A 22,330-nucleotide genomic window follows, 5' to 3' on the forward strand; every position below is an offset into this window, starting at 1 on the left:
GGCCAGGGCCAGAGCCCTTGGAGTCTCTGTGGGAGGGCCTGCTCCCAGCCCAGAGTGGCTCAACCTTCCTGATCCAAACTTCATTGCACCTCACTCTGCCCCAGACTGTGCACTAGGGGCAGAGAAGGATCTGGAAGCTACTCAGAGATGCCTTAGAGGACCCTTGACATCTCCAGAGTCAGTACTGCAAAGCAAAGCAAGTTCAAAGCCAAATGCCCCACCCCATGTCACCTGTGGCACTTAGCCTTCAAAGAGAGCTCCCAATGAAACATACAGCCCCAGGCACGCATGCCCGAACATCTGCTCCACCCACATCAGGGCTGGCCCTGGGGCCAGAATGCAGCAGTAGCAGTAGCAGTGACTCCACGCCCACCCTGGGTGTGAGCGAGCCGTAAGAAGGCCTGGCTTCCAGGGACCCAACCATCATCTGGCCCCACCCCCACGTCAGCCCCCGCCTCCCTTCCAAGGCACCAGACACATGAGTGATGCCCTCTTGTATGTGCCAGGCTCAGCATCCATCACACTGCCCCAAGCAAGCGCAGAGCCGGGTTGCCCAGCTGGGCCCACCCTCACGCAGTACTAAAGCATCACTCTTTATTCTACAGTTGTCCTCGGTATCCCTGAGAGGCCCCGACAGATACCCAAATCCGCAGCGTTCAAGTCCCCTGTACAGAACGGTGTAGTATGTGCGTGGCACCTGCACGCACCCTCCCTCTTATACTGTAAGTCATCCCAGATTAGGTGTGAGAGCCAACACTTTGTAAGCAGCAGTTACACTGCATTGTCTAGGGACTAATGACCAGGGAACAGCTGGGCTGGGCATTTCAGGTGCAACTATTTCCCAGTTAGCCTCCGTCCACAGGTGGTTGAATCTGCAGGTGCAGGACCCGCAGACAAAGAGGGTCAGCTGCACTGTTTGGGGCCAACCCTGGTTAAACAAAACAAACCTGGAACACAGACAGTAAAGAACTAAATAAAATCACGAGCCAGGGGCTGGTACTGTGGTGCAGTGAATTAGGCTTCCTGCTAGGATGCTGGCATCCCATAGGAGCGCTAGTTGGAGTCCCAGCGGCTCCACTTCCATTCCAGCTCCCTGCCAATATGCCTGGGAAAGCAGCAGAGGATGGCCCAAGTGCTTGGATGCCTACCACCCATGTGGGAGACCCGGATGGAGTTTCCACCTCCTGGCCTCAGCTTGGCCTGGCCCTGGATGTTGTGGCCATCTGGGGAGTGAACCAGCAGATGGAAAAACTCTCTCTCTCTGTCATTCCTTCTCTTTGACTCTGCCTTTCTAATTAATTAATTAATTAAAAATAAAAGATTGTGAGTCAATCTCTTCATGACAATAGAAAATGTTGACAAACCAAATCCAGCCACGTATGGAAAGGATAACGTGGCCGGCGCCGCGGCTCACTAGACTAATCCTCTGCCTTGCGGCGCCAGCACACCGGGTTCTAGTCCCGGTCGGGGTGCCGGATTCTGTCCCGGTTGCCCCTCTTCCAGGCCAGCTCTCTTTTGTGGCCAGGGAGTGCAGTGGAAGATGGCCCAAGTACTTGGGCCCTGCACCCCATGGGAGACCAGGAGAAGCACCTGGCTCCTGCCATCGGATCAGCGCGGTGCGCCGGCCGCAGTGTGCTGGCCGCGGCGGCCATTGGAGGGTGAACCAACAGCAAAGCAAGACCTTTCTCTCTGTCTTTCTCTCTCACTGTCCACTCTGCCTGTCAAAAAAAAAAAAAAAAAAAAACTTAAAAAAAAAAAGGATAACGCATCGCGTCATATTTGGGTTTATTCCAGCAATGTGCAGTTGGTTTCACATTAAAAGCCAATCAGGATAATTCACCATTAGTATATTGAGAAAGAAGAATCACACGCCATCTCCACGCCTGCAGGAGTGCTGAGGAAACTCAGTATCCCTTTGCACTCAGGATTCTCTAAAGTAATAAATAGAACTCAGAAAACTAGAAGAAGAACAAAATACCTTTACTCGATAAAGGGCAGCTTAAGGACGATGTAAGGCGACAAATCAGACTGTAAAACCCTGAGAATTTGCTTGTGGGATCAAGAATAAGGCCAGGGAGCCGGCGGCGTGCAGCGCAGCAGGTTAAGCTGCTTGTAAAACCGGCACCAGTTCACAACCCGGCTGCTCCGCTTCCAGTCCAGCTCCCTGCTAACGCGTCTGGGAAAGTAGAGGAAGATGGCCCAAGTGCTTGGGCCTCTGCACCCTCATGAGAGACCCGGAAGAATCTCCAGGCTTTGGTCCAATCCTGGCCATCCACCTAATGTGAAGTGAATCAAAGATGGCAGAGCTCTCTCTCTCTCTCTCTCTCTCTTTCTCTCCGTCTCTGTCTCTGTCACCCTCTCCCCCACCCCATCACTCTGCCTTTCAAATCAATAATAAAAAATGGTTAAGACAAAGGAATAAAGCAAGAATAGGTCATATGGTATGATTCTGCCCCAGCGAAATGTCTCCAATCGCGACAGCAACATGCCCACGATCTATGGAGACAGAGAGGAGACCTGTGGCTTCCTCAGGGAGACTCAGTCGGTTGTGTGGGAGTCACTGTTAGCAGGTGGCGAAAATGTTCTAAAATCAATCGCCAAGGTGCCTGTGCAACTCAGCGAAGGTAAAAAAAAAAAAAAAAAAAATCACAGAATGCATGTTTCAATGCACGATTCATCACATGGTATGTGAATTACATCTCAATGACACTGCTTTAAAGAGACCCCACACGGCTGGGACACCTGTCACCGCCCTGCCTGCCCAATGGAGGTTCTGGCTGGCACAGTCAGACAAGAAGAAGAACCAAAGATGAACATGGGAAAGGGAGAGACTCGCTGGCGTTATTTACAGGTGAGCTGCTCAAGCCTGTGGGCTATGGCGAGAGGCCTACAACCAACCCGAATTACAGCCTAAATCCCGCCCACAGCATGCTAGGGTGCAAGCAAGGTAGCAACATTGGAGACCCCAGTCTAGCTCTAGCTTCAAATTATTTTTCTAAAAAATATTCTATTTCACAGTGAAAACAGAAAAATTGTTTTTCAAAATTGCTGTGATTTTAGGGCTGGCTTGTGGCATGGAGGATGAAGCCCCCATCTGTGCTGATTGATGCCGGCATCCCATATTGGGATTCAAGTCCCGGCTGTTCCACTTCCCATCCAGCTCCCTGCTAATGTGCCTGGGAAAGCATCGGAAGATGGCCCAAGTGCTTGGGCCCCTGCACCCACGTGGGAGACAGAGCAAAAGCTCCTGGCTCCTGGCTTTGGATCAGCCCAGCTCTGGCCATTGTGGCCATCTGGGGAGTGAACCAGTGGATGGAAGATTGTGTGTGTGTATTCTCTCACTCCGCCCTTGATATAAGTTCATTAATATCTTTTTAAAAATATAGCTGTGATTTTTTTTTTTTTTTGACACGCAGAGTGGACAGTGAGAGAGAGAGACAGAGAGAAAGGTCTTCCTTTACCATTGGTTCACCCTCCAATGGCCGCTGCAGCCGGCACACCACGTGAAGGCAGGAGCCAGGTACTTATCCTGGTCTCCCATGCGGTTACAGAGCCCAAGCACTTGGGCCATCCTCCACTGCACTCCGGGGCCACAGCAGAGAGCTGGCCTGGAAGAGGGGCAACTGGGACAGAATCCGGCGCCCCGCCTGGGACTAGAACCCAGTATGCCTGCACCGCAAGGTGGAGGATTAGCATATTGAGCCGCGGTCCCGCCGGCCTATAGCTGTGATTTTAATCACAACACAAAGGAGAAGCAGCTGAAGAGGAACAGGGGTTGGGGGTGGGGACGGATGGTCTTAGGTGGCTCAGAAGGAAGAGGCCACCCTGGCCGTGAGTCCAGCCTTAGTGAGCAACAGAATGTCTGTTGGTCAGCTGCAGCCCTTTGCTTTTGAGCCTGGAAGTTCAAGGTCAGGGTAAGTTAACTAAGCAGCCTTGCCCTCAGGCAGGACACGGCTGGGCCCCTCCTGGCACCGCCCACTGCCTCCCCTTCAGCCAGGGAGGCGGGGCCAGGATTCCAGCTGCAGCCCCTCTGCCCACCCCTCCCCCAACCCAAGACGGGAGGCGAGGGGGAGGGGAGATGAGGGGCGCTTAGACCCCATCCCAGGGGGTCCCCCTGCTGATCCCTTGCCTCTGGCCTGCCGGCACCAGGGGCTGAGGCCTTGGCTGCCCACGCCGCCGCTGTGGGGCAGGTCGCCTCGGAGCAGGCTACGGTGCCCAGGCAGGAGAATGGCGCGGCTGCCTCCCGCTGCGCGAGCTGCACACGTGCGGTGACTTATGAGAGCCCTCCTCCGGCAGCTGTAATTATTTTCCACCTCACACCCAGCTCTGCGAATCACAGGTCACAGGCAGCCCTGCTAAGTGCGCCAGGGAGCGCGCCGCCGCCTCCTCCTTCAGCCACTGCCCGGGGCCGCGCCCGCCCGCAGGCCCAGGGCCAGCACTTCCCCGGAACAAGCCCAAGTGCCTCCCTGGCCGTTAATAACCTCCTCTGCATTAATGAATTGCGGACGGGAGGCTGCCCATTAAGGCAGCACAGGAAAACTCTGCGTGTTGCGATGGCTTTCTCTCCGAACAATCTTTATTGTTATGCAAACCCTCCCTGCGAGGAAGAGAGGAGGAAGGTCGGGCTTGCTGTGTTCTTACCGACTTTCCACTGCACACTCAATAATGCAAGTCCCGGCCAGGGTGTTCCCTCTCTGACCCACCCAAGGTACACATCACCCCCATGAAGTCCCAGGAAGCAATGACTCCGAACTTGAACTCGTTACAAGGGACAGGAAGGAGCCCCTACACTGCCCCAGGGTGCATTTCAGGAGCAGTGAAGCCCAGGGTAACGGGGGATGGCTTCAGGGGCTCGGATGCTCCTGCACTTGCTGCCCCCCAACTCCCTACCTTGTGAACTCACTCCTATGTCATCTGTGACCCCATCCTACAGACAGGCAAGAGGTGCAGGGGGTTTCTGTGACTAGCTACAGATGTCGCGGCTGCAGGCAGGTGTTGTGGCGCAGCGGGTTAAGCTGCTATCCTGCAAAGTCAGCATCCCATGTCGGAGCGCTGGTTCGAATCCCGGCTGCTCCACTTCCAATGCAGCTCCCTGCTAATATGACCTTGGGAAGGCAGCAGAGAATGGCCCAAGTGCTTGGGCCCCTGCCACCCACGTGGGAGATGTGGATAGAGTTCAGGGCCATTTGGGGAGTGAACCAGCAATGGAAGATCTTTCTGTGTGTCTCTCTAACTCCTTTTCAAATAAATACCTTGTAAAAAAATAAAATAAAGACTCCATGGAGGCTGGCACCGCGGCTCACTAGGCTAATCCTCCGCCTGTGGTGCCGGCATACCGGGTTCTAGTCCCGGTCGGGGTGCTGGATTCTGTCCCGGTTGCCCCTCTTCTAGTCCAGCTCTCTGCTGTGGCCCGGGAAGGCAGTGGAGGATGGCCCAAGTGCTTGGGCCCTGCACCCCATGGGAGACCAGGAGAGGCACCTGGCTCCTGCCATCGGATCAGCGCAATGCGCCGGCCGCAGCACACCGGCCACAGCAGCCACTGAGGGGTGAACCAACGGCAAAGGAAGACCTTTCTCTCTGTCTCTCTCTCTCACTGTCCACTCTGCCTGTCAAAAAAAAGAAAAAGAAAAAAGAAAAGACTCCATGGCTAGCAATGGAAGAATGAGGGTCCCACCAGGCAGGCTAGCCTGAGCCCTTGCTTAAAACAAGGGCTACTTGGTCCCTTGCTAATTAAAGGAGAAGATGGACTCGTTGCCAGCTCGCGGGCTCTGTCCCGCTGGACAGCGTCCTGGCCTGAGCTAGCAGCCACCTCACCCCCTGATGGAGGCAGCCTGATGCCGGTCCAGGGGCCTGCCTGGTGTGAGTGAGCAGGCTGATCCGACACATTTCCTGTGCACGTCCCTCCAGGCCAGCCTCAGTACACCTGCGCACCACGGGCTGCTGTCCCCACCTCCCTGCTGCCCCGCCGCCCCGGGGCCTGAGCTGCCCTACTGACCTACAGCGCCACACCCCCTTCTTGTGCCCACGCCATCCTGCACAGCCCAACACCAACCCCTACAGGAGCAACCCCAGCATCCTGGCTGCAGAGCTGCCAGCCCGCCACCTCAGTCTGGCCCCAAAGCATGGCTGGATGAGAGCGACGAGTGGGGGCAGGTTTCCGCCCTGGCCCTCCCTGAGATGGGAGCCCTGAGCAGTGGCGATTTCCCAAGACTGGCCACAAGGCAGCCCGATCGCGCCTTCCGCAGCTCCTAAGGCTCCTGCCTTCAACAGGTGTTTCCAAGGAATGAAAATGACTCTCATTTCCTAAGAAAACCATCATCCCGAGTTTCCTATGGCTGACTTCACCATAGAGACCCATAGTGCCGGGAGACCTGCTGCCTCTCCTATCCCCAAAGCAGCTCTAGATGCTCCACGGAGTATTCCACAGATGCACCGTGGATGGAAGATGAAGCCCACAGGAAGGTTCTAGAACAGTCACTGAGCTGCCGGGGGCCGGCCTGCCCACCCCACTCATGGGCAGGCAACTCCTGGCCGTCACTGGGCCTCACCGGGCCCTGGGAGCCTGATGTTGGTGGGGGCCCAAGAGAGCATTCAAGGCTCTTGACCAGTCCTGCCTTCTCCTTTACTGCACTTCCACAACCCACTCCATCCACAGACTCCACATCCACAGGCCCGGCTGCCCATGGGTGGAAAATACCGAGAAAAAGTGCATCCAGGCCGGTGCTGCGGCACAGCAGGTTCATCCACTGCCTGCAGTGCTGGCATCCCATATGGGTGCCGGTTCAAGTCCTGGCTGCTCCACTTCCCAACCAGCTCCCTGCTAATGCACCTGGGAAAGCAGCAGAGGATGACCCAAGTGCTTAGGCCCCTGCACCCACGTGGGAGACCTGGAAGAAGCTCCTGGCTTCTGGCTTTGGATAGACCCAGCCCCAGCCATTGCAGCCATTTGGGGAGTGAACCAGCAGATGGAAGACCTCTCTCTCTCTCTCTCTCTCTCTCTGCCTCCACCTCTCTCTGTAACTCTGCCTTTCAAATAAATAAAAAATGAATCTTTTTTAAAAAGAATTTTTAAAAATCATTATTTCTTAAACATAGCTTATTAATGACTTTTGTACAAATTTACAAAATGGGCTTAGGTATCACAAGTAACCAAGAGACGAGAGGGCTTCAAAAAGGGCGTGGACAATGGAATAAAGGTGGAGTTTATTTGGGTGCAAAAACCCTGTTGAAATCACTGCAGAGGTTTTTCCTGGCATGCATTTTCCATGAGGCTTTTGGACAGGAGGACGCATGGATGGGACACGCAGAGACAATGCCACTTTAGGAGAGGGACGTGAGCGTCTTCCAGGACGCATGGGAGTCCCGGTGCCCATCCCCCACAGATATTGCACACTGATTGGTTCCAAGAGCACTGCCGTTTTCAGAACAGCTGCAAAACCAAAGACTCTCCAGGCAAGAAAACACCCGTGAAACCATCTGGAAGAGCCCGGGGCTTCCGGGACCGCCCAGTAAAGCAGCTCAGCCTCTCCAAGCTGCCCCACAAAAACTCTCCAGAGAGCAGCGCCAGAGAGCAGCGCCGAGCACCCAAAGATCGGACCGTCATCCACAGCCCTCGGATTTGTAACCACACACAACGCTGTCTGGGCAGTTAGCTCTTGGATCACTGATGGGGTGCTCCCAGTGTGCCCTCACCTCGCCCTGAGGCACTGGGGGCCCTGCCTCTGCCCCAGAGGCTGGCCAGGTGCTGGGACAGCACGGGAAACCTTGGCCAGCATCCTCAGTCCCGGGGGAGCAGCGCCGGGGCGGTGTCTAAGGCAGGGCCAGGACCCCGGTGGCCTACATGGGCATTGGCTGTCTCAGTGCGGGGCTGCAGGACCACCAAGCCTGGGGAAAGGCGGCAGCCCCAGTTTGGGTCTGGGAGCTAAAATTAGCTTTGAGTCACACCTCCTGGGTCAGCCACCTGGGGAGGTGGGTGGCGATCTCTGGGCTGGAAGGGCCCACATTGGTCCCCGTCTGCAGGGGTTCTAGATGGCCCCAGACCCCCTGCATAGTGAACTCCGAGCTTTCTTCACTGCAGGGAGTCCAAGAGCGCTCACTGTTCCCACCAGGAGCAGGTGCTCATCTTGGGGGAGAGTTATCAGGATGCCAAGGACAGCAGCCCAGCCTCAGAGGGCGACTTCCCCAGCTGAGCCCCAGTTTCTCATGCGTGAAAAGAACGTAGACAAGGCGCCTTCAAGCACCAGCTCTGCCACAGCCAGCCACAGCTGTCCCTATCCCCGGCCAGTGGCCCCTTGCAAACAGAGTTCAGGACTGAGAGAAGCAGAGAAAGATGTAGCCACCTGGTCTACCCAGCATCTGGAGCTGCAGGGCAGGTAAGGGAGACTGAGTCATGGCCCAGAGCTCTTGGCACTGAGCCGGCTCTGGAAAGCCCGAGGTTCCCTGAGAGCCCAGCCTGAGCTGTCTGCAGCTTGGAGGAGTCTGGGAGAAAGACAGGTAAGACAAGCTGACCCCTAGTCACCGAACACACATTCAGCAAAACCACCTAGCATAGAATCCCAGGAGGTGTTTAGAAGCCGCCTGCCAGCAGGTACGCCCCTGTCCCCTGGGTCCTGGGGCAGGGTCCCCCCAAGCAGACCTCCAGGGTCTGCAGGGTCACCTGCTGTGAGCAGAGGCAGCGCCCGGGAGCGTCCAGCTTCCAGAAGTGGGGTCAGGTGCTGTTAGAGGACAAAAGAGGCCCCACCACACGTCGGATGCGATCTCAGAACCATCTGCATCCACGCACTAGGCACGCGATGGTGAGTGCCCGCCTCACCATCACTGCGCCACCGTGAGAATTAACAGCACCAGGACCAGACGTTCCAGGAGCGTCTCAGTAATCGCTCCTTTCCCTCTCTTCCCAGCAGGACTGTGCTTGCTAGACATGGAAGAGCTAGAGAGGAGGGGGCAGCAGAGGGGTCAGGGCGAGCCTGTGGAGGAGGTGCAGCACGGGGAGAAACACTCAGAGCGGAGGGCAGAGAAATCCTAACTCTTGGGGTGGTAGGATCAGAACGGGGTTTGAGTCCTTAGCAAAGGAAGCCGGGAGAACTCTCTGGAGCTCTTACTGCCACAGGAGGCCACAACGAGAAATTGGCCTCTGCAACCCGCCGGGCTGGGGCCCTGACCTCCAATGTGCCAGCTTCCAGAATGTGGGGAATAGATGTCTATTGTTTCTAACCCAGCCAGACAGGGGTGCTCTGCTAGAGCCGCCCAAAAGACAAGCATATGTCAAGGAAGAAAAAAAAATCCACAGTTCCAGCCTCTCCTGGGAATTCATCAATTCTGGTAAATTCTTGGCCACAGCGGGCTGCCCTGAGCAATGGTGTGACCTTGAGTGGGCCAAGGCTCCCGAGTCCACCCCCACCCACCCCCACCTCCACCCTACCCGAGGCTGAAGCCGCCCGTCAGGGTCACCTGGCATGACTGTTTCCCGTCACAGAAAGAAGGGCTTTGCAGCCAAGTGGGAAAATGACAGGGGCACCGGGAGAGCCAGAGAAGCAGGCAAGGGCTCGCTCGTGGCCAAGGAAGGCAAGACAAAGCCCGCACGTGCTCACTGGGCCCATGTGCCTCCTGGCCCGGAACCACCTGGGCACACCTTGTATTTTAAGGGAGGATGCAGCAGGCCACCCAGGCAGGGTCCCTCCAATGCACCAAGATGCTCCCACGTCTCAAGAGCACCTGTGACACCCCCGCCCTCCCCCCACCTGCATGCGCCCCGTCCTGCACATCCCAAGTCCCCAGGGCAAAAGCAGGATGGGCACAGAGCGAGCTCCAGGGCTTAGGGAAGGAGCTGAGGGAGGTACAGAGATGGGGCAGTGGGTGTCTTTGCATCACCAGCCTGCACGCACTCAGCCAGCTGACCCCTGCTTAGCCCTGGCTCCTCCCACCTGCCCCAGCCTCTGTCCTTGGTTGGCGCTGAGCAGGGAGCACTCCTCAGAGTGTGGGAGACACACGCCCCAGCTCTGTCTCCCTCTTGCCCTCTGCCCTCAGCCTTGCCCCCCCCCAACCCTGCAGTCTGACCCTCAAGCTCCCCCTTCAGCCATTTGGGCATCCACGGGGGCTCCTCTTGGCTTCCCAGAAACACCCCGAGGGCTGCCATGGCTGAGACACAGGAAGCCACAGCCCCATTCCTGGGACCTGAGTGGAACCACCGTGAGTGGTGAGTGACATTTGTAAGCAAAGCGGTTACTCACCAAAGCCAAGGCCAAACCCCCCTGTAATCTCCTCCTGACACCCCTGCATTTGACCGTCCCCAACTCTGTGGGAGTGGAGTTTCCAAAACGCTTAGAAAGACTTTTTTTTAATGATTTCAGAATATTTGCACACACATAATGCGACACCTTGGGGAAGAAACCCAAGTCGAAACACACAATTCCTTTCTGTCTCACAGAGCTGGAGCCTGCAGGCCACTGCATACAATCTTTATAATAAACTAAGCTTCCTGGTGCACGGACTTTCTCACTGGCAGCATAAGGCACGCACCCATGTTTCAGACTCTGGATCACCAGAACCTCCGCCCCCCACGTGCCCCGGGAACATGTCCCACAGCCCCTCAGCTCGCTGGGGACAAGGCGTGGCTCCCCAGCACCTTCTCCCAGTACTTCTCCTCCCCACGCCTGGTGCGCCGTACACCTGCTGGTCCCTGCACCTAGAAGGCCCCCCACTCTGCCCTGTCCTCTTTCTACCTCCAGAAGCCACATTCACAACGCAGATGGCTATTTGCTTGTACGTGTGCACCTGTCTCTGACCCATCTGCTATGGGGGGGCCTCTGGAGACCAGGGAGACCCCAAATTCTGGCACAGGACGGGCAGCAGACAACTCAGGGAGGCCTCTCCCACCGCCTGTTACCAGGAAAAAGTCCACAGTCTGCTCTGCACTCCCACCTTCCAGCTCCTCTGTAACACACTGGCACTCCCCTGGACACACTGTAAGGGGCAACCAGCCCTGTTCTGGCCAGCACAGCTGCCCAGCCTGATCACTGGACAAATACATTTGAGGCCGGGGATCAAGAGCCACTGGGTGGGTCCATTCGTCCAGGTAGGGTACCCCAGAGACCCTCGGGGGGCAGATCATCTCTTGGCAAAAGATCCCTAGGGATTTGCATCATCCGGGCTACAACAGCTGCAGAGAAGAGAGCAAGCCTCTAGGAAATCCACGCTTCCTGACAGCCGCGCACTGGCACCAGGAGTCCCCAGGGAAGGCAAGGGAGAAAGTGCACCCAGGAAGAACATCCTCAGACATGCGATGCTCACCCCTCCGGGCCTGGCCCAGGAGCTGCGGGCTGAGCACCCAGGGCTGTCACCCTGGAGCGGAGCAAGCTGCCACCATAGAGCGGTCCCTCCTGGACAAGCCGTCTGTCGGCTGCATTCTCAGGCTGTGTCCCAATCAAAGGGGCACAAAGCAGGATGTCTGTGACCTCGGCGGTGATTGACAGGAGGAGAGGAGAGCCACATCTGCCGGGTGCTAGACGGTCCCACCCCACCCGCCCCAGGGAGACAGAGACCGTGCCGGCCGCCAGCCCTCCCAGCCCACCCAGCAGAAACTCACCCTTTAGGGAGGCCACGTGTGACAAGGCCTGGGCGTATGTGGCCGTGTTCAGGAGGGTCCCCGGCAGGCAGGAGGGGAAGAAGGGGCCTGCAGGACCCACGGTCCGCCCCAGGCTGGCAAAGGGAGAAGAGCTCGTTGAGTTCCGGCCCCCTGTGCAGCACAGCCGGGGATCCCCCACCCCGAGGCCCGCAGTCCCACCAGCTTCACCTCTGCTGAGCTTCCAGGGCCTCCTTCTTGCTGCGGGTCTGCTCCCCGGGGGGCGGGGAGCTGATGTTTCTCACGGGCGGCGGCTGCACCTCGGCCATGGGCTCCTTGGCTCCCGGCTCCTGGTCGGAGGCGCCCCTCTCCGTTTTCCTCCACTTGGCCCTTCGGTTCTGGAACCAGACCTGAGTTCCCCAAGGGAAGGCAGAGAGTCAGACGGGGCAGGGGTGGGGGGTGGGCGGGAGCCCACATCACAAGTCCTGGGACCCCACCCCTACCTCCCACCAGGCGGCACTTGCAATCCCCCTTAGAGGCCCCCTCTCATGCTCCTTGAACCCACAGGCGGGTCAGGGGGTGTCCTTGTGACAGGTGCTTCTGCAAACAGCAGGAAGTCTCCACGTGCCTGCCTGTGTTGTTGTGGACACTCCCAGCATGGTGATTCACGGGAATTCGTTTCACTGATGAGAAATGCATTTCCTACCCGGAGTTCATGGTCAAAGTCACTCATGTGATCATCTCAGGTTTTCCCCTCTCAGAAACAGCCTCAGGCTTCCAGCTGGTTTGGCCAGAGCACCTGCCCCTGCCTCGCCTCACTCCTGTGGTCTAACCCAACCCAGTGCACCCATAAGAAATGTTGACTCTGGTGGCAGCCCTGGTTCAGCATTTGCGACCTCAAAGAATCCGGCTTAGACCTCACAGGTGGGGGCCTGCGCTGTGGTGTAGCAGGTTAAAGCCCCAGCCCGCAGCGCCAGCATCCCATATGGGTGCTGGTTCCAATCCAGCTCCCTGCTAATGCTCCTAGGAAAGCAGTAGAAGATGGCCCAAGTCCTTGGGCCCCTGCACCCACGTGGGAGACGTGGAAGAAGCTCCTGGCTCCTGGCTCCTGGCTCCTGGCTCCTGGCTTCAGATCAGCTCAGCTCCAACTGTTGAGGCCATTTGGGGAGTGAACCAGCAGATGGAAGACCTCTCTCTCTCCCACTCTCTCTCTCTGTCTCTTCCTCTCTCTGTGACTATCTTTCAAATAAACACACACACACACACACACACACACAAAACCCTCACAGGTGGCCCTGCTGTTGCCGTTGCACAGAGGGACCAATTCACTTGTCCCAGGGTCACCCCCCAAGTGCTGGATTCACCATCTGAACCCCAGCTGGGGCAGGGGTGGGTAGTGATGATGATGTCGCCCCCAAGCATGGTCAGTTAGGAAGTTCACATCAGCCAGTGTCATCATCTCTCTCCTCCCCAAGTTCAGAGGAGGCTGGTGGGCCGAGCAGCTTCTCAGAGACTGGTGGCAGAGTCCCGAAGCCTCAGAGAGCAACAGTGCATGGGCAAGAGGGCAGCCTCCTGGAACCCCGGGCAGGCCAGACTCAAGGTGTTCCCAGGTATGGGTGGACTCCTGCCGCTCTGGCTTCCTCCAGTAAAATCTCCTCTCTGCCCTCCTGGGAGAGCAGTCCTGGCTGACAGAAGGGCTTGGCCAGCCCTCCCGCCTATTCTCCCGGGTAGCCTCTCCTTCCCTGGCTGCCAACCCCACTGGCCAGGGAAACAGCCAGGGTCCTAGAGGCTGAGGCCTGTGCCAGCCTATCCCATTGCTTCGATTTCATTCTCCCTTCACTGGGTTTCTCTCTCTCTTTCTTCCTTCCTTTCTTTCTTTCTTTTTTTTTTAATCTGGTTGGCTTTTAATTGCACATATCAGTGATCATTGAATAATGATTTTATCTATATTCTAAATTTAGGGCAGTTAAATGCAAAGCAAAATGCAGACACTTTCTTGCGTCTTAATTGAATGAAGGTCACAGCTATAACAACACTTAATTGAGCTATTTTTCATTATCATATTTTAATGACTTTGCACTGACAGTCTGCCTGCTTCGGAGGAAAGAGTGTGATGGAGTCGTTTATTTCCCTATTTAGTTATTGTTTGACAACATCAGCTTCGATTAAGACCCTGCTTTATAGAACATTAATCATATTTGAATGAGCAAGGGGTAGAAATGTAAACACATCTCCCTTCCCACCACCGCCTGCCTGCTGGAGAGCCCCGGGCCCCTTCGCCAAACAACCACAGCCCATTGTCTGGCTGCATAATAGCCAACAACAGCCGGAACAATTCCCCGCTTTAATTGTCACCACCCCTATCTCACCCTTGCACCTTCCAGGGAGAAGTTATGATCTTCCACTTCTGAATGCTCCATAATTGTGTCATTTATCTCAATTTGCAGTTCAATCTTTAGGCAGCTATTGGCAAGCCGGCATTAAAAAAAAAAAGAAAGGGTAGACGGGTACCCTGGCCAAAGGAGATTTTCATTTCCAAATAATAATCAGTTTAATTTGCCCGCGTATGACCAATGATTCATGTTCAGATTTAATAATCAGGATCACATAATCTGATTATAGGGGAAATAACTTGTTTACAACCCCCAATTTACTGCTCAGAATTCCATTATCTCTCTTCAGCCATTGGTTTTTAAGAGATGACCCAGGGGAGCCCAAAGCAAACTATTATATTTCCTACAATTAGATCTTTGCATAGGCTTAACCCCAAGCCCCTACATAAAAAGGACCAGAAACAGCATGGAGGAAACCCCATAAATAAAATGAATATATAATTGTGCTCCAAGAATGGCTCGCCCAGAGAGAAGACCACACCGCGTGTCTGCTCCTCCCGCGCTCAGCTGCATCTGCTGGGCTCGGTCTGGTCGGTGCGTTTAAACAGCATCACCGCGCCGCTCCTGCGAAGAAACCCGACTCGGAGATGGCCATGGCGGGCCTCGCTCAGTCTCCGAGGCAGCCCTTTGGCCAGCCGTGGAAAGATTCTGAAATTGCACGTGTCTTCCGATCCACTTTGCTAAAAGGGTCTGCGTGCAGGGGGTACGTCGGGCAGGATGCAATTTCTGGAATGCAGATCACCGCCTTGTTCCCATCTGAAAACACGGTTCCCTGGTTCCCTGCAATTGACTGACCTCACCCCAGGGCGGTCAAAGCTGCTTTGAGAATAAGTATCTCAGCTCTTTTTTTTTTTTTTTTCCCAAAGCAAGGAAATGGATGTGCATTGATGTAATTTAGTACCTTAGAGACGCGGACAAATTAGTGTAGAACATTATCACTAGTTAATTATGAATGACCGATTAATCAACCTAATCTAATATTCCACATTATGTTGATGTTATTAAAGTGCATCATGAAAATGACAGATAGTGTTCATTTGCTTTCTTTGGCCAAATGTGCACTCTGCAGTCATGATGTCAAAAAAAAAAGTTTGCCAGTTTTAATATTAGAGAGTTAAATAATTAAAAAGGAGGTTACCTGCACTCGCGCTTCTGTGAGGTTTATTTTCATGGCTAGTTCTTCGCGGGTGAAGACATCTGGGTAGTGCGTCTGGGCAAAAACGGCTTCAAGAGCTTCCAGCTGGTGAAAGGGGGGAAAAATGTAGACATTTACCGGTGAGAGGAGGCAGGGGTGCGGATCGCACAGCCACGGGGCGTTTCACGGATGAAACCAAAGCAGGAAAGGGAGAGAAGGATCTTCGAAGAGACCCCCGCAGAATGACACGCGTGATTTCCGAGCCAAGACTTAGGGATGAACTCCGTCCAAACAGAGGTGTGATGATTGTATTTGCACTTTCATTTAAGTCTGTTCGAAGGCAGCAAAAACCGGACGCATGGCCGTAGGCAGAGGTAGGGTGACTCGATTATCACAGGACAAGAGAGAAAAGAAGCGACTTGTGAAGTGCCACCCCGCCAGTCCCACAGAAAGCAGGGGGCTGTGGGTCACTTCCAGACTGACCCCGAGGGCACCAGCGCTGGGGCAGAGACCCATGCAAGGAAAAGAGCCCGGCTCCACGGAATGCAACCTCAAGGTTCCAGGAGTCGCCCTGCCCCTCATGGACAACGACAGTATCTACAGCGCCAGTCAGCATCTGGGATCCATGTCTGCAGATGTGGAAATGCACCCCAAATTGCAAACCTGAGCCAAGTGAGAGAGGCCATGGTTGCTTCTTCCCTGATCTACCTGGGGTCATGAGGTCAGGATCATCTGCTCTCCCCCACCCCCACCCCAACAGATTCCCGGACACATAAATGGTTCAAGAAAACAGAATCAGTGGATCTGATTTTAAGAACCAAAGAGGAGGTGCTCCACTCTGATGCTGGGGGGGAGGCGGTTCAGAGGAGGTGCTCCACTCTGATGCTGGGAGGGGGGCAGAGGAGGTGCCCCCACTCTGATGTTGGGGGGGACAGAGGAGTGCTCCACGCTGACGTTTGGGGAGGACACAGGAGGTGCTCCGTGCTGATGTTGGGGGGACACAGGAGGTGCCCCATGCTGACGTTTGGTGGGGTGACGGGGCAGGAATGAGCTGACTCTCAGAAGGGACCCCCACGCAGGTACCTGCTGCAGGGTGAATGTGGTCCGGTTCCGGCGCTGCTTCCTCCGCAGGAACCCATCGTCGAAATCCCCCGTGGAGTGGCTGCTGAAGGGTGCCGAGCCTACCGGGAGCAAACTGCATCAGCCAAGCAGAGAGCCCCGGTCCTCAGAGCGCTGCCCGGACCCCCTCGGAGCACCAACCCACACCCACCAGGCAGCCCTGCATCCCCAAAGCATCTTCCTCTGCTCCCCCTGTTAGAACCAGTCATTCCCAGTCTCCCACGCTCGCTGTTTCCCAGAAACCCTAGGCCGGGGCACCCCCACTATCCTTCTAGTGTGAGGCAGGTGGGGACCTTAATCCCTAAGCCACTCAAGTCCACTTCCCCAGGAATTCGGGACTCTCAGCCAGGAGGGGTGTCTGGCTTGAGCGGAGCCTGAATCTGCCCTCTGGCTCCCAGCTGCCTGCTGCCGGGCCCCAATTTTACCTCCTGGAGGCTCTGGGACTCTGTTTTGCTCACCTGCCAGTGCCCCGCCCCTGGTTAACGGGAGCACCGAGGGTTAAAGGCTGGGGAGAAGGGAAGCTGGGGCGGACAGAGAGCACCAGGAGCTTTTCAGAGCACCTTTCTCCCAGAAGTGCAGAAAGCAAGGAGATAAGAAGTTTGTAAATGAACATGAATCGTCATTGGTCACAGCTCATCAGCGCCATAGTGGAGCTGCTCCATGGATGTCGGTGAACGAGAGATCTGCAGCCACGGCGGCTGTCCTGAGCCAAGCCGGGCGGAGCTGCGCGAGGCCACTCTCCCAGAGTGCTGCCCGCCCTGGCCAGGCCTTTGAAAGCACCTCCAGCTCCCACTGCCCCCAGGACCCCCAGGCATTTGTCCTGCCTAGCAGCCTCCACCACTCGCTTGCAAAGCTACGCAGGACTTGGCCCCCAACGTGCGTTCAGATCATTTTCCAAATGTGCACTATTTACCTGATAGTCCACAACGGCTTCTCAGGAAAATGAACAAGTGAGGTCCCATTAACCGGCGAGCACTGTACCTGCCAAGGGCCCTGTGTTCCTAGTCCCTGTGCCGGCAGTGCCCACTCTTGGAGCCACATCTCTCAGAAGGAACGTAGTCGCAGGGACGCACACTTGCTAACAAGAACCTTTTCTGCTACTAGGTTACCCTGCAGGGCCACAACACCCCTGCTCTCAGTGCCAGCTTTCTCCCTCCAGCTTCCTGTTCAAATTGCCTTCTTCTTAGAAGCCCCACTGAAATTTCAAAGGGATAGTCCCGACGCCCACTGCTTTGTAACAACAAAGCCAAATTGGCTCCTTTTGGAATAAACACGTTTGACTGGTGAGGAGGAACCCAATCTCTCCCCAAGCCCTCAGAGTTCCACGCCCTCGCCCCAAACTGCTTCACATTAGGTACAAGTAATGGCTTCAAGTAAGACACTGTGTGTCAAACAGTATCCTAGAACGGGGCTCTCCAGTCATCAGATTAATAAGAAAAAGACTGACAACCTCAAAAGAGGACAAATCGAGAACAGACTTTTTACTTAAAAATCAGTAGAATGGTCTATAACATGGAAATGGTAAGCCTCATAGAAATTAAACAAAACAACACAGTGAAATGGTACTGTCATTGTTTTGGCAAAAAAAATAAAATAAAATAAGGTGTATACAAATATCCCGGACAGATAGAAATGTAACAGAATGTACAAGCTCAGTCAGGTTGTAGGGATACCAAGTGGTGCAGCCTTATTAGAAGGTAATTTAACAATCTGCATCGAATATGCACACACTTACATAGATAGCTAATCTACAGCTACACTAATGAAGTGTGCCAACAGAAAGATGGAGAAAAACCTAGAAACTACCAATAGACACTTTCTGTGCAACGTAGGAGAGCTCTTTAAAAAAAACCGCAAATTATGGGAAAACTACACATACAGGAAGTTCTCATTTTTGTTTCTGCACCAAAACAAACTTTGCTTTTAGTTCTGTTTTTCCATGAACTTTTGGAAGTGCCCCCTGTATCTGGAATACTACACAGCTGTTTAAAAGAAAAAAGTCGAGCTGGACACGCTGTTAGGAGAGATCCCTGCCTGGGCTGTACTAGGAAGTCACAAAACCAACGTGGAAAATGATTTCAGCCCCAACGAGGCACAGCACACAGAGAAGCGATGTGTCAATGAGACCAGAAGCGTGTTTCTGGTTGCAAGAAATGAACCACGACAGGTACCTTTAGGAAAAGAGGTAGAGCGCGATCTTGCCTTTCTTTGTACCGGTTTCTGTTCCACCGGAACTTCTCACGCAGGCGTGTGTAGTACTTTTCAACTTAATAGCAACAAAAGCATCCAAGAAGCGAGCCATACTTTGCTTTCTCAGTTAATAAAAATTAGAAATGACAAGCTGAGAGAGGACTATGGAACCCCTTGTTCCCAGGTCTGCTCTCGGCTTTTCCCATCTGCAGCCGACTGATTGTCTGCACCTCACAACACCGGACTAAACCAGAAACGCCTCCTTCTGCAAAAGCAACACCGAAAGCCGCCTGAAGGAACCTGAAAACCCATCTCCTCTATGTTTGCTTGTGTCGCTCTGAGTCAGCACCCAGACCGGAAGCGTGCTGAGCCCGGCAGAGCGAGCTGAGGGTGGCGGGCAGCTGTCAGAGAGAGCAGAGCGGGGCCGCTGCAGGCTGAGCCCAGACTGCCCCTAAGTCTCTTCTGTAACCTTTCCCCCCCTGAAGACCCCAGGAACTGTGCCACCTGCTACATCTCCGGACATCAGCTCTGGCCAGCAGTGTGGGAGCTGCCGGCTGCACACAGTTCAGAAACACAGAGAGCCAGCAGGTGCACCTCTCTGACATCCTGAAGCCGGTTCTGCCTGGGTTCTTATGGGTAAAAGAAGATAAAATGCAGGCAAGTGTGGGGCCTTCTGCCCTTAACCACTGGACCTCATTAGTCTCCTTTGGCAAATCCTCCGGGACTCCTGTGAACTCTTCTGGGGAAAACAAAAGCAGGTTTCTGAAATCCCTATACACCCTGAGCGGCAGAGGCTGGGCTACTGCAGGGCAGGTGCACCCCCTCAGGGATCTCGGGTCCCCCCCTCCCCGTATCTCACCACCTTGCACCCTGCTCCATTTCTCCCTGCAATTCTCAGCCTTCAAAATCCTGCATTGCAAGAGTGAATCAAGAGACTGTCTCGCCAGAGCCCAGTCTGAAGCAACTGCTCTGAGAAAGGCCCGGTGCACGCTTCAAGTGGGCAGCTGATTCACCTGTGGGGCAGGAATAGGCTCCCTTGGAGGACCCACCCTTGGATCCTGCAGGTCCTGGGTGGAGCCACACAGGGGTACCAGCTGTGCCCTGGTCACCACCCCCAGCTCCTCCTAGCCAGGAAGGTCATGGACCACACCAGGGATCCCAAAAAATAATTTCTTCTAAGGAGTGGAGACTTTCAAAAATGAGAACCTTTTGATTTGGGATCAAAAACCCACAGAGTCACAGATGAGGAGCCAGGCCAAGGCTGGAGGGGGAGGGGCAGGCGGTCCCCAGGGAGGCTGCCGAGGTGACCCGGGCGCCAGGGACTGGCCCTGAGCAGCCTGAGGCCACGGACGAGGTTCTTGGAGCATCACTACCCCGAGCCCCGAGCGACAGCAGCCCAGGCGTGGGTCCTTCCTGGCCAGGGAAACGCTGCAGGCCCGCTGGCCTTGGCTTTCCGGGAGGTTTGCAAAAAGCAGCGTGGAAGATTGATGCGCCCCCCTGGGCGGGGGAGCCCCGATTAGAAGCGTGACACCAGCATCTGCGCTGGGAGGAGGCCTGTGCGGGTCCCCACGGCACGCATAGCCCGGGGCCTCCCTGGCCCAGGCGGAGAGGGAGGTGGGAGGCAGGTGGCGCCGGGGCTGGGGCTGGAGCAGGGTGCCGGGAGGGGGCCGGGGACTCCCCGAATTCACCGCCGGGCGGCTGCGCCCCACCGCCCGCCAGCCCCGCAGCCCGCTCCGGCTCCTCCTGGCCGAGTCCGGCCTCGCCCGAGCGGCCCGGGCAGCGGCACTTACTCACCCTCCAGCTGGGGCGGGCAGTGGAAATAAAACATCGCCGACGGTCGGGCGGGCTGCACGGCGGCTGGGGCTTGGACCGCTGCGCGGGGCTCCGGCTGGCTGCAAGGCAAACAGCGACAGAACCCGAGTCCCCTCTGCCCGCGCCCTGGGGAGCCCCGGAAGCTCCCGTCCCGAAGAGTCCCCTTACAACGCCGCCAGCCCGCTGCCGAGGCCGGAGGGGACCTGGCAGCGCCGTCGCAAGCCGGGGCGTGGGGGGGGGGGTGTCCCCCGAGGGGCAGCCCTTGGGGCGGGTCCACCTCCCACACAGCCGTGCCCTCACCCTCGCCCCAACACCCAACCCGCGCGGCGGTCCGGTTCCTGGCGCTCCGGGTGTCCCCGCCGCCAGCCCAGCGCTCGGGCACCGCAGCCGGGGCTGGGGCCGGCGAGCGCGCACGCCGTGGCGGCTCTTGCCGGGAAGGCCCCGAGCCCCCAAGGCCCAGCGCGCGGGGCCCGGCGAGCGCGTCCTGCCTGAGCCGGGCGTACCTCGGCGGGCGGCGGGCGGGAAGGCCGGAGCGTGAGCGCCCCCGGCCAGCGCGCGGGGCTGCGCGAGCGACGGGCGGGGCTGGGCGCAGCGGGCGCCCCGCAGGACCGGAGAAGTGACTCGGGCCGTGGCCAGATGTCTCGATGCCTGTCTACCGCGCGCGCCGGCGCTCAGCGCTCGCCTTTATAATCTCACGCGTAATTGGCCTTAATCTGATTATTTCCAGCGCTGTCTACAGCGAGTAACTTGGATAGGTCTATTGGGCCTTACAAATGGCCCACGTGGTGTTAAAAAAAAAATCCGTCATTTCTCAGCAAACATCAGGAATGTTTTTTTCCCCTCTCTTTTCTTTTAAGAAAGGTTCCAAAGGAGCACCACCAAAACAAAAAACAAACAAACAAATAAAAAAAAGGCAAAACAAAATGGGCATTATTTTCCGAACCCCTGGCGCCACCCCCAGCCCGGGGCCCCTCAGCCCCAAACCTGCTTCTCCGCGAGCACGGAGATCCGGGCTCGCCGGTGGCAGGCGCTGGCCGCTCCCGGGCTGCCGAATGACAAAGCGCCGTTAATTGTCGCCGCCGGGCGGGTTTGGGGGCGACGCGGCGCGCGGCTTCCCTTTCCACAAGCGCTCGTACAGAAGGAAAGTTTGATTTTGTTCTCAGCGAGGGGTCCCTGAATTTATGCTCGAGTCTCACGCAAATGATATGCGGTGGGACCCTTGGCAATCACTTTTAAAGCGCATCGGAGGCCGGCGCTCGGCGGAGAGAGACCGCCCTTCTCGCTGCCTGCGTGGAAATTAAACTCCAAAGTACCGGGCTGAAATGTTCAAGTCAGGGGCGCGGGATTGGAGCAAATCACATAAACGGCGGAAAAAAAGCAAGTCTAATGGCGCATAATTGGTCCTGTAATAGCATTACACCAGGATAATAGCCCGTTACGGCCCTTGCACTATTAAGTGCTTCTCTGGCGGAAAGCCTTTATGATATTAAAGGGGGGATATAATGATATTTTGGTTATTAAATGCGTGTAATTAATTTATGCACCACTGAAAATAAAGTTGGTATTATGACCCACTCAAGAGGCCTGGCACAATGCAAGTTAGACAACTGTTGATAAGTTCTGTTGCCTTCCGTCTAGACTGTCGATTTTATTTCGGGACCATGGCTTCTTGGACAGACGGCGCAGACTGAATATTTTATAAACATTCTGATGCCGCGTTCGGGCGCCTGGGCGAGGCGCCGGGCCTGCTCTGCTCCCCGCCCGGCCCGGCCCCGGGATCCGGTACCCGGTCTTCAAGACGCAGCGCATGGCCAGCGCGCGCCGCGGGGACGAGGGGCGTCCAGCTGGAGGCCGGAGCGCTTGGGGCCCTGGCCCGCCGGCGGACAGCCGGCACCAAGACGCTGCACCGCTCCGGCTGCGGCGGCTTGGCGGCCCGTTTCACGCAAGCGGCCCCTCCTGGGCTCAGCCGCCGCGGCGCGGGGAGGAAATCGCCGCAAACTCCGGCTCGCTTCAGAGCGGAGAGAGCTCCCCGCGGCGCCAGCCCCGCTGGGGCCACCGACTCCTGCGAGTGCCGGGTTCGGCCCGGGAGGAGCAGGTCCGCGGATCCGGGAGGCCGGTGCG

The 22,330-nt window shown here is 56.2% G+C and overlaps 1 protein-coding gene across 1 annotated transcript in view; it reads right to left on the reverse strand.

Moving 5' to 3' along the window:
* Positions 1 to 20,872, reverse strand: part of DRGX (dorsal root ganglia homeobox) — a 34,842-nt gene extending 13,970 nt beyond the window's left edge. Inside the window, exons 1-6 of the mRNA XM_051837548.2 lie at positions 20,713 to 20,872; positions 20,192 to 20,289; positions 16,172 to 16,269; positions 15,092 to 15,193; positions 11,792 to 11,970; positions 11,585 to 11,697 (exon numbers count right to left, since the gene is read on the reverse strand). Of these exons, the coding sequence (XP_051693508.2) occupies positions 11,585 to 11,697; positions 11,792 to 11,970; positions 15,092 to 15,193; positions 16,172 to 16,269; positions 20,192 to 20,225 (526 nt within the window). The 5' untranslated portion in view covers positions 20,226 to 20,289; positions 20,713 to 20,872. The remainder of the gene's footprint in view (positions 1 to 11,584; positions 11,698 to 11,791; positions 11,971 to 15,091; positions 15,194 to 16,171; positions 16,270 to 20,191; positions 20,290 to 20,712) is intronic.
* Between the last annotated feature and the right edge of the window lie 1,458 nt (positions 20,873 to 22,330).

This window comes from Oryctolagus cuniculus, chromosome 15 (genome assembly GCF_964237555.1).
Source record: "Oryctolagus cuniculus chromosome 15, mOryCun1.1, whole genome shotgun sequence".
NCBI classification, from domain to species: Eukaryota; Metazoa; Chordata; class Mammalia; order Lagomorpha; family Leporidae; genus Oryctolagus; species Oryctolagus cuniculus.